The sequence below is a fragment of the Magnolia sinica genome, chromosome 2, assembly GCF_029962835.1.
Source record: "Magnolia sinica isolate HGM2019 chromosome 2, MsV1, whole genome shotgun sequence".
NCBI classification, from domain to species: Eukaryota; Viridiplantae; Streptophyta; class Magnoliopsida; order Magnoliales; family Magnoliaceae; genus Magnolia; species Magnolia sinica.
In genome coordinates, this window is record NC_080574.1 from 120,869,520 (window position 1) to 120,881,599 (window position 12,080).

The following is a 12,080-nucleotide window of genomic DNA, read 5'->3' on the forward strand; positions in this document are numbered from 1 at the left end:
ACACCAAAAGGGTTTCAATGGTAGTCGTTCAATCCTCCATTGCTTTTTACAGTGTGATCTACTTGAATTCTAGATCTGTCTTATTTTTCGGCTTAAGAATTAAGATGAGTTCACTAAGTGGACGGACGGTTTGGATATAACTCATCCCTCATGATAGGACCCACAGAACTTGGTGACGTCAACACATCAGACACATCGGTGCTGTGTGGTACACCAGCCAATCCGCTTCATTTTTGAGAGGAGAAGATGATTCTGAAACTGAAAACCTGAAAAACCGAAAATCCATCCTCTCTCTCTCTCTCACTCTCTCTCTCTGTCTCTGTCTGTCTGTCTCTACCCCCTATAAATACCAGAGATGACAGTCAGCAGCAGCTAAACACTTCCCTTCTCTCTCCTCTCTCTCCTCGCAGAATGCCGGAGAGCATCGATGGCGGTCCAAACCCTAATCCTAGCAAATCAGAAAGGCCTCCTCTCCTCAAGAAATCCCGAACAATTTCCGAAACCCGATCTTCAACAGCTGCCGCTGCTGTCCGCCGCATCTCTACATCTCCTCCTTCATCCCACCGTCTCTTCAGCTCCACTGCTGATGATTCCTTCGAGATCCGCGACAATGGATTCTCCCATCGGGACTGGACCTTTCCGTCCTTCCTCGGCCCTCATCCGTCGCGGAATCGGACCACGGTTAAGCTGGCCAAGTCACCGAAGGCGAAGATGGATTTGCCTCCTTTGCCCCCTCGCCGTGTACAGCTGTCTCCGCCACCACTGTCCGATGCTGGTCAGAAGGTTTCGGAAGAGAAGCAGATGGCGGAAAAAGAAGATGTGAAACTAGTTAGATCGATTTCTTCTTCTTCTTCAGTGCCTCCAGCGGCGGTGAGGAAAATTCGTCGATTCAACAGCTTACTTATCTTTTCTTTGGTGAGTCGATAAATTAATTTTTTTTTAAAAAAATATACAATATCTGATTGAGTTAAATGGTGTTGCTCATTCTCCCAGCTGCTGTACAGGTTGGCCCACCTGCTGCAATCCAGGCCGTTTATCTGCTAGGAGCCATTGTATATGGTCCATGTCCGTAAATTCTCTCCTTACTGGAAACCTGACATCAATTGGTGGATTTGTTCTTTTTGAATGTTGGGGGTATGGCTCTTATATAATGGAACCCACCAGATAAACAGTCTGGATAACTGAAATTTGGATCTGCCTTACTTTTGCTGAGCCAAGCAAAAACCGCTTTTGTCCAGTCAAGCATAGTAAAATACCTTTTTTTTTTTTTTTTTTAAATTTTAATTTTTGGTTCTCTAGATTGTGTTTATGCCTGTGATCTCGTTGATTTTTATTGCAGCTCGTTGTTACATCTGTATTATCTATGTCGTTTGCAGCTTATCTGTGGATCAAGGTTGCAGAACTAGAGGTATTAGTTTTCACTCTTACATGTGTTTGAATTTTTCAATGTGTGAAGTTTGGATATAAGAGATGCGAGGATGATGCTTGACTGATTGGCAACTTTACACTTTTGGCCCGCCTTTTGGTTATCCAGACCCTTGATCTGGTGGAGGCCATTATAGACAAGAAGTGCCCAAAAATCTCCTCCAGCAGATAATCCTAAATACTACATCAGTGGCCAGAAATGGCTAGCAGTCCATGTTTTGGGGAGAAAAATCCAGCAATTATCATGTGTAGTGGGGATGCTTTTGGGGCACGACCCATTCAGGTTCTGCGAGATGTGCAGCCCAAGAAGTGCCCAAAAATCTCTTCCAGCAGATAATCCTAAATAGCACATCAGTGGGCAGAAATGGATAGCAGTCCACGTTTTAGGGGGAAAAATCCACCAATTATCATGTGTAGTGGGGATACTTTCGGGGCACGACCCATCCAGGTTCCACCAGATGTGCACCCTGGATCGCACAAAGGTTGGCTTGTCTGTAAAGTTTCTGCCAAACACAATTGCCATTAGGTCCTGTTGAGCATTGCTTGCTCCCGTACTTAATAGACATTTCCTAATTGTTGCTGTTTTTCTCGCAGGCGGAGATTATTAACCTTCGTCGATTGTCCAACAGAAACAACGTTGTTGTTCACGATGATGTTGAAGTTTTGCAGCTTGATGATAACAATTCATTTTTCTATTTCAGCAACATTAACAGTAGAAATATTGCCCTGTACACTGTAGTGATTGCACTTACGGTACCATTCTTGTTATTTAAGTGTCTTGACAATCTTCTCCAAATAAAGACTTTCTATATGACGACAAAGAACAGTGAGGAGGAGGTTCCCTTGAAGAAAAGGATTGCATACAGGGTAGACGTGTTTTTCTCTGTTTATCCATATGCGAAGCTGCTTGCTCTTCTGTTTGCTACCATTCTCCTTATAGGTTTTGGTGGGTTAGCATTGTATGCAGTTGGTGATGGTAGCATTTCTGAGGCCCTCTGGCTTTCATGGACTTTTGTAGCAGACTCAGGAAATCATGCAGACAGAGTTGGTACTGGTCCAAGGATTGTCTCGGTTTCTATAAGTTCAGGGGGCATGTTGATATTTGCAATGATGCTCGGTCTTGTATCTGATGCGATATCAGAGAAAGTGGATTCCTGGCGGAAGGGGAAGAGTGAAGTTATTGAGAGCAACCACATACTCATCCTTGGGTGGAGTGACAAATTGGTAATTCGCTAGGGTACTTTGGTCTTACACTTTTTGTTTGCTCTCGTTATCCATCAAAAAAACTAAAAACTTGGTCTTACATGTCTTTTTCTTTTATTATAAAGTAATCTCAATATTGAGCTTCAGTTGTTTTGCACTACAATCTTGTAATTTATATTAGATGTTGTTATTTGGATAGGTCATTTTGTTTTTCTTACATCATCCTTCTTAGTCTAGTGTGCAGTCCTAAATGAATCCTAGATTGAATCTTACAATTACACTAGAAAAGAAGATTCATCTCTCGAGGCAGAATTATGGCCTAGAAAAGTGTGCTTTTGTTTTGCTTTTGCTTAGCTTTTGTTTTCTGAACTTATTTGCTGCCTTTTAAGCCCCAGTTATCTCACTTGCATCAAGCACTTGTGAGAGGGATTCCTTGGTTATTCAACAGATTCTAAGTTCATCTCTTCCATGATGTAGGACATGAAAACTAGATATGATGTGCAAGTTTTCAGGCTTTAGATCATAATAATTTAGAAACAATCACAATAATTCCACATCCCACATAAAGTTAAGCATTCAACAAGGGGAATCTACGAGGGTCCAAGCCTACACATGTTAGGGCTAAATGCCTAAATCAATTAAAAATTATAGACCAAACAATGCTTAAAGGATAGTAGATTCATCCACACATGCAAATGATTATTTCCCAATCCAAGGGATTCTTACATTTCAATTTGGGAAAACCTAGGGTTTCAAAAGTAGAATAGAACTTGAGGATTTGAGATGATCTAGGGTTAGGGTTATGGAAACAAGGCGAAAGTGGAGTGAAATAGAGATGAGAAGGAACTTGTAATCAACCCGCACGTGTGGACAGCAAACCGGCCTGACGCACGTGCGTGGATAGCGGCCCGCACGGGTGTGGGGCCCACGAATCTGGAATCGGCCAACTAGGGCCTGGTCAGCCAGGGATGGGTCACCTTCCCTCCAAATTTCTGGCCAAACAGATGATCGGTTTGAGCATAATGCTCCGCTGAAGTTTCAGTCCTCCCATAGGGCCAGATTCTGGAAATTTGCTATAGGGGAAAGATTAGCTGCAAACGTGGGTGGATTTGATGAGGGGATGGCTGTAGGAGATGAGGAATATGGAGAGTAGGGGATGGAGGTGATTTGGGATGGGTGTGGCTTTGCACCATGGTAGTTAGCCTTTCGAAGAAGGGAGGGTTTCGCACCCAATTAGGTTTCCACAACTTGGAGAATTAGAGAAGTAGGAAAACGTGGAATTTTATTAATCATCTTCAATGAGGAAAAAGACTACAAGGGGTGTCTATTTATAATAAAATCCTATACCCCAAAACTCACACCATATGCGCAACCTATTACTTAGAGACGAAGTAACCGCAATTAATAACTAATCAAAATAATCTAAACTGTCCATGATATTCCTAATAACAATAATAACTAAAACTCAAAGTACTGGATCGTTTGGAATAGTGGGCCACGATCATGAGAACCCATGGTGGGATTCACATGATGACCGGGTCCACTCTAAGGAACCAAAATGCAGTCCTCTAACTAGGGGGTCCTCCCTGGACATCGTCATCGAACCAGATCGATGGTGGGGCCCTCCTCCTTGCGTGCATGAGCACGAGATGTCCCTCTCATTCCAACACATTTCTACATCAACAGAGGATCGTCCCAGGGTTTCTTCTCAAAGTTCTGGACTTCTAGTATAATGATTAACTAATAAATGACTGTTATGAGTCTTTCGAAATCCAAATATGTGCATTTTGTTTGGCTTTCTTGCATGAAATATTTTTTAGGGCATTACGCCACCAATGTATTTGAAAGGAACATTGTTCTAGTGTAGAATACACCAAGAGAGATGGCAATGTCATGATACTAAAGATGATGATAATGTTGTTCACGATGCTTGATGTATGCACGTGAACTTGTTTTGTCATTTATGGACTTGTTTTATTGAAAATATTATCCATATATATTTAAATGATAATATCATTTGTTGCTATTTAGATGATGAATATGTATGGCAAATAAATGTTTAACCAATAGTTATCCTTGTTCTTGATTTTTTGTTGTATTTTTTTAATATTCTAAAGTAGTATGAATTTTTTTTATGATTTGATTCAATCCTATTGCAGCTTATAGTTATCTTCTGATTTTTAGGACATTGGATTTGAATTAGTTGATTTTGGTAGAGTAGTGTGCTGTGTACATGTTTGTGAGATGGAGGGTCTAGGTTGGGGTGCATGTACATGGCGATTGGATGTTTGCTTCAGATTCCACTTTTAAGAACTTTCTTTGTTAAACGAATGAATTTTTAGGATAAATAGGTTATAACACACTCTCTCTCTCTCTCTCTCTCTCTCTCTCTCTCTCTACACACACACACACACACATATACATACATATATATGTGTATGGGTGTGTGTGTGTGTGTGTGTGTGTGTGTGTGTGTGTGTGTGTGTGTGTCTATATATATATGTATGTATGTATGTATGTATGTATAAAATCAAGAAAGATAGGTTATTTTAGTTAATCAATGGAAATCTTGTTTCATGGGGTTATTAATGAACTTTGTTTGGTAGCGACATGCAGTTGGCCCCATGCTCAGGCAAAAGGAGGGTTAATCAGGTGGGTGGTTGGTTGTCAAACTCTTGTCAAGCTGTTAGAGACATTAGAGGAGTTTGCGCGTGTGTATGTGGTCTCGGAGCTCTCTCAAGACACTATATAATTTTTTTAGGGTAATTATTAATAATGATGGGGTGATGCGGACATCAGTGGTGTACTCTTTAGAGTGTACCAAAGGAGGAGGCGTCGCCGACAAAGTACCGGAGGAGGAGTTGATGTGGATGGACGATGGACCCATTTTCTGATTCGCTATGAGTGCAAGAGCGGCATGACCGCACCCTGACCATAGATCCATGGGTCGGATTTCACATCCTACCACACGAATGTTTTAGTTTTATGCGTTTTTGTTCTTTTTTCTTGTTTTAGGGGCTTTATTGCACTTTCTTTAATTTTTCATCTTTTTTTGTTATTTTTCTTGTTTTCAGGGCGTTTAGTGCACTTTTACTTTTTCCATAGCTTATATATACATTGTAAGAAACCCTATTTTTATCATTATTGAATTAATAGAAATTCGTCTCTTTTTTTCTTATTTATTCAAGAGATTAGGGTTTCAGGATTGGCCCTTGGGTGTTGAGGATTCTACCCCAATTTCAGGTTTCCTTCTTTTTAGATCTTCGAGGTGCAGGAAAAGGTAAGAATCATCTTCCTTCTTTTCTTTTGACAACAAAAGGACCCGTACTTTCTTCATCTCGAACCCTTCGTTCTTCACTCCTTTCGTTCCTCTCTGGATACCCCTTTTCTAGTTTGAAAGGAAAAGAGGGATGATTGGTCAGTAGAATCAGATCCAAACTTGACCGTGGACTGACTTATGCTAGATCTGGGATATCCTCATATCCCCAGGTCCTCCCTTTTTTACTTTTTACATGATCTTATACTAAGGGGCATGATCCTGACGAAATAACCTTATCTTTGTATTGAGATTTACCTAATCCCTTTAATTGGAATCGGTTAGTTAATTGATGTATTTATTTGAACATTCTTTAACCCAATTATACATGCATATAGGGTTAGGTCATCACATGTCCCTACATCAAATTTGGTATCAGAGACTAGTTTTTGTGTAGGTCAGTTTATTGTCAATCCGCCTTTGTAGTGAAAATTTTCTACAGAGACCCTTTGTCAAACAACCATTTACTCTAAAAGCTCAAGCTATCAGAGTGTGGTGTATCAATGTATATCAAGGGACTTTATCACTTCAACACCCTTTAATTTAAAAAATCGTTTAACCCGCGTGACCGGCTCTACGTAAGGGACATATTTTGTTTAGTTTAGTCAGCCATTTTTCCTAGGTTTTGTTGAGTCCCCACATAGATCTAAGACCATTCACTCGTCATTCTTGGTGTATGCTCACGCGCATTGGTCGTGGGTTCGGTCTCCATTACACCATGGACTCCGATCAATTTGCCAAGTCCATGAAGGGCCTAACCAAGAGAATGGATCAACAGTTTCGAACCTTGAGGGATGATATCACGCAACAGTTTACGCATCAGGATGGTAGGTTCACGTGTTTAGAGGAGAGAGTTGTATGTCTAGAGGCTGGTATTCCAACCGCCATTGTAGGTGGAGCCCAGGTGATCCCCGACACTGGGGTTGTCAATCAGTTCCAAGTTGTGGGCCCTGATCCGCCTAGGGATGGTTTGGGCGTGGGCTTGGCAACCGACATGATAGGGTATATCCATTACCACCTACACACAATCGTGGTCTTGTTCTTCCCGCCCAATGGGAGGGCCATGAAGGGGTGTATCGTCAGCACCCCCAGAGATATCATGAGCACGATGAACCTGTTTCTAGGGTCATAAAAGGCATCAAGGTTGATGCCCCCAGTTTTGATGGGAGATTGGACTCCAAAGTTTTTTCCGACTAGTTAGCAGACATGGACCACTTCTTTGAGTGGCATGGTCTGCCAGATCCACGACGAGTCGGGTTCACCAAGATGAAATTAGTGGGCCAAGCACGACAATATTGGGGAAATGTGCAGCGTCGCTGTGAGCGATCTGGAGAGGGGCCAGTTCTCATTTGGATTGAGATGAAAGAGTTGTTGCGAGAGAAGTATGTTTCCCTTTCTTACAGGCACAGACTATTAGATAAATGGCACATTTTGCGCCAAGGATCCATGACAGTGACAAAATACATCGCTAAGTTCGATGAATATATGATGATGTGCGATGTGGATGAGGACCCTGCTGTGGTTCTCTCCCGTTTCCGTATGGGCCTCAGGCCTAAGCTTCAGCCGGAGCTCACGCTTCACATGGTCATCAGTCTGGAACATGCTTACCAGGTGGTGCAGGAATTGGAGCACGGTGTGCGCCAGTCCAATGTGAGACCTACTATGCCTAGAGTAGCTCTGCAGGGAGTGAGACCCCAAGTTGGAATTTAACCCAGAGCTCAACCTGATACCCAACCAGTCAACAGAAATCGAAGTAATAATATGGCTGGACCAAGTACTAGGCCCGCGATGCTAGGGCAGTGCTACTGCTGTGGTGGCATGGGTCACATCGCTGCCGAGTGTTCAAATAAGGATAGGGCATTGCCTTTGTTTCCGAACACCCCACAGAAGAAGTGGCAGATAAAGTTGATGATGACTGGGATGATGAGGAGATTGTTATCCCCTCCCTTGACCCGACTAGTGATGCTTAAGATGATATTATGGAGATTATCCCACTTGTAGTGGTGAGGTGCGCCTTGACCCAGATGAAGGAAAGCGAAGATTGGCGCAGAACCATAATTTTCCACACTTACGCCAAGTGCGAAGAAAAGAGTTGCAAAGTGATCATAGACGACGGAAGTTGTGAAAATGTAGTTTCCCCAATTACTTTGAGTTGCCTGGGGTTGAAACCAGTCCCTCACCCCAACCCATACAGAGTTTCTTGGGTGGATGCGACATCCCTCCCTGTGACCCAGCGATGCCTTGTTCCGATTGAGTTTGGACCATACAAGGACTAGTTGTGGTGTGATGTGGTCACGATGGATGTTGGTCATATCATCTTAGGAAGGCCATGACTCTATGACAAAGATGTCACAATATTCGGGCGTACGAATAATCGTGTATTTAAGTATGAAGGAAAAAGTTTGTCTTGAGCCCGCTTCCTCCCAAATTGTCAACATGAGCAAAAGATGTTGCATCCCCAGGTGGTCTTAAGAGTCAAAGGGCGCCTCAGTCGAAGTCTCTCCACATCATAGATGCTAAGGAGTTTGAGAGAGAGACCAAGGCAGGGACTATGGCGTACGACCTACTTGCTGGGGAGAGTACACTTGAGGTTGCTATGGGGATACCCTAGGAGGCTCGTCCGGTCTTAGAGGAGTTTTGGAATGTCTTCCCTAAGGACTTTCCAGATGAGCTTCCACCGATGCGAGACATTCAACACGCGATAGATCTCATCCTAGGGGTGATCCTACCAAACCTCCATCACTATAGAATGAACCCCACGGAGCACGCCGAGTTGAAGAGGCAGGTGGATGAATTGCTTAAAAAGGGATTCATTTGTGAGAGTCTGAGCCCGTGCACCGTGCTCGTGCTTCTAACGCCCAAGAAAGACAGCATGTGGCACATGTGTGTTGATAGTAGAGCCATAAACAAGATCACTGTCAAGTATCGGTTTCCCATCCCGAGGCTTGATGACATGCTTGACATTATGGTCACCTCTACCATCTTTTCAAAATTTGATCTCAAGAGTGGTTATCACCAAATTTGTGTTCGCCTTGGAGATGAATGAAAAACTGCCTTCAAGACAAAGGACGGGCTGTATGAGTGGCTGGTTATGCCCTTCGGGTTAACTAATGCCCCAAGTACGTTTATGAGGGTGATGACCCAAGTGTCGCGACCCTTTATGGGCAAGTTTTTAGTTGTGTACTTCAATGATATCTTCATCTATAGTACGTCCCCTAGCCAGCACATCGAGCACTTGAGGCAGGTCTGCAACGCCTTGCGCGCAGAAAAGCTCCATGCGAACCTTAAGAAGTGTTCCTTCTTGACCTCCCATGTTATCTTCCTGGGGTTCGTTGTATCGTCAGAAGGTATGTCTGCAGACCCTGAGAAAGTCAAGGCCATTGTCAATTGGCCCGAGCCGCGTACCATACACGGCGCGCGAAGCTTTCACGGCTTAGCTATGTTCTATTGGCGGTTCATCCGTGGATTTAGCTCGATTATGGCTTCCATCACAAATTGCATACGAAAATGGGAGTTTCAATGGACTAAAGCTGCGGCACGGGTTTTCTCGGAAATTAAAAAGAAGATGATGGAAGCACCAGTCATGCGTCTATCTGACTTTACCAAAGCCTTTGAGGTAGCGTGTTACGCGTCAGGAATTGCCATAGGTGGAGTGTTAAGCTAAGAGGGGCATCTGGTGGCTTTTTTCAGTGAGAAGCTGAATGAGGCTAAACAACGCTACTCCACTTATGACAAGGAGTTCTATGCGGTTGTGCAATCATTGCGCCATTGGCGACATTATTTATTACCGCAAGAATTCGTTCTGTTCTCTGATCATGAGGCCTTGAAATATTTGAGCTCTTAGAAGAAGTTGAGCCCTAAGCATGCCAAGTGGGCACAATTTCCTAAAGAGTACAGGTTTGTGCTTAAGCACAAGGCCGAAAAAGAGAATAAGGTTGCTGACGCGCTTAGCCGTCGTAGCATGATGCTGCAGTCCATGAGTATTGAAGTTACAGGCTTTGAGCAACTCTAGGGTGAGTATTCAAACTGTCATGATTTTGGGATCATTTATGCGTCATTGTCTAGTGCCCTGCCTTCGAGGATTGCGGAGTTCATCCTTGCAGATGGATATCTTTTTAGAGGGGACAAGCTCTGTATCCCACGCACATCCCTCCGCGATTTTCTAGTTTGGGAGCTACATGCTGGGGGGGATGGCAGGTCACTTTGGTCGAGATAAAACAGTTGCTCCTGTATTTGATCGTTTCTATTGGCCTAATCTCCAGCAAGATGTGGCTAAGATTGTAGAGCAGTGTCGGACATGTCAACTAGCAAAGCAGAGGAAGCAAGATACAGGCTTATATACTCCTTTGCCAGTTCCACATGCCCCATGGCAAAATGTCAGTATGGACTTTGTGCTTGGGCTTCCCAAGACTATTCGTAAGCATGACTCCATACTCGTAGTTATTGATTGATTTTCTAAGATGACCCATTTCCTACCCTGTTATAAGACCTTAGATGCCTCCCACGTTGCTAAGTTATTCTTTCAGGAGGTTATGCGAGTCCATGGAGTACCTAGATCCATTGTGTCTAATAGAGATACTAGGTTCACTAGTTATTTTTGGAAGACTATGGCATCTTTTGGGTACGAGGCTCCAGTTTTCTTTAGCATATCATCCCCAGTCAGATGGTCAAATAGATGTAGTGAACTGTAGCCTAGGGAATTTGTTAAGATGTCTGGTTGGAGATCACCATAAGACCTGGGACACTGTTCTTCCCACAACAGAGTTCGCGTATAATTCTTCAGTGAACAGGTCCACAGGAATGAGCCCGTTTGAAATTGTTTCAGGTCTTAGACCCTGAGCCCTCATAGATTTGATCCTCATGGCTACCCCACAATGTCCTTCAAAGTTAGGGAAGTCCTTTGCCCAGCATATACATGCATTGCATAGTGAGATCAGGAGGAAGATTAATTCAAGTAATGAACATTATAAACTTTCTGCTGACACTCACAGGAGATTTAGGGAATTTCAACCTGGAGATGACATCATGGTTCGTATTAGGTCTGATCGGTTTCCACCTGAATCTGTGAAGAAGCTTCATGCTCGTAGCATAGGCCCACACAAAATTGTAAAAAAGTTGGAGTCTAATGCTTACGTTGTTGATATCCTTGCTACCATGGGTATCAATTCCACATTTAATGTGGAAGATCTAGTTTCCTTTCACGAGCCATTATCTTTATCCACTGGTTCTCCTGTTTCTTCCTAGACCCTCCTATATATGGACCTTGGCCACAACCTGATCTTCTTGTACCCATCTTACCTTCTCTTCCACCTGCACTGAGAAGAGACGAGATAGAGGAAATTTTGGACTCCGAGGCAGTTTCCACTCGCTCCGGGGGTTTCCAGAAATTCCGAGTCAAATGGAGGAATAGGCCCATTACAGATAACTCTTGGATCATAGAGGCAGAGCTGCAATGCATCGACCCCGATTTGCTCGAGAGATACAAGAGTTCACTTTTGCCAGTGGCGAATTCTTCCTACTCGGGGAGAATTGATGCGGACATCAGTGGTGTGCTCGTTAGAGTGTACCAGAGGAGATGTCATCGACAGAGTGCCGAAGCGGAGGAGTTGATGTGGATGGACGTTGGGTCCATCAGACCCATTTTTTGACGCGCTACGAGTGCAGGAGCGGTATGACCGCTCCCTGACTTTAGATTCATGGGTCATATTTGACACCCTACCACACGGGTGTTTTAGTTTTAGGGGTTTTTATTCTTTTTTCTTGTTTCAGGGGCTTTATTGCACTTTAATTTTTCGTCTTCTTTTGTTTATTTTCTTGCTTTCACGGGGTTTAGTGCACTTTTACTTTTTCCATAGCTAATATATACGTTGTGAGAAACCCTATGTTTATTATTATTGAATGAATAGAAATTCGTCTCTTTTCTTCATCTTTATTCAAGAGACTAGGGTTTCAGGATTGGCCCTTGGGTGTTGAGGATTCCACCCTGATTTCAGGTTTCCTTCTTTCTAGATTTTCGAGGTGCAGGAAAAAGTAAGAATCATCTTTCTTCTTTTCTTTTGACGACAAAAGGACCCGTACTTTCCTTATCTTGAACCCTTCATTCTTCACCCCTTTCGTTCCTCTCTGGATACCCCCT

The 12,080-nt window shown here is 43.2% G+C and overlaps 1 protein-coding gene across 3 annotated transcripts in view; it reads left to right on the top strand.

The window, feature by feature from the left end:
- The first annotated feature begins 251 nt into the window (after window positions 1-251).
- LOC131237497 (ion channel DMI1-like) overlaps window positions 252-12,080 on the top strand; it is an 85,141-nt gene continuing 73,312 nt past the window's right edge. The window contains exons 1-3 of one of the 3 annotated variants that reach the window (XM_058235304.1): window positions 252-915; window positions 1,340-1,408; window positions 2,020-2,649. In XM_058235304.1, coding sequence (XP_058091287.1) covers window positions 412-915; window positions 1,340-1,408; window positions 2,020-2,649 — 1,203 coding nt within the window. In that variant the 5' untranslated portion in view covers window positions 252-411. The remainder of the gene's footprint in view (window positions 916-1,339; window positions 1,409-2,019; window positions 2,650-12,080) is intronic. The other 2 variants (XM_058235303.1, XM_058235302.1) reach the window with 2 other exon arrangements.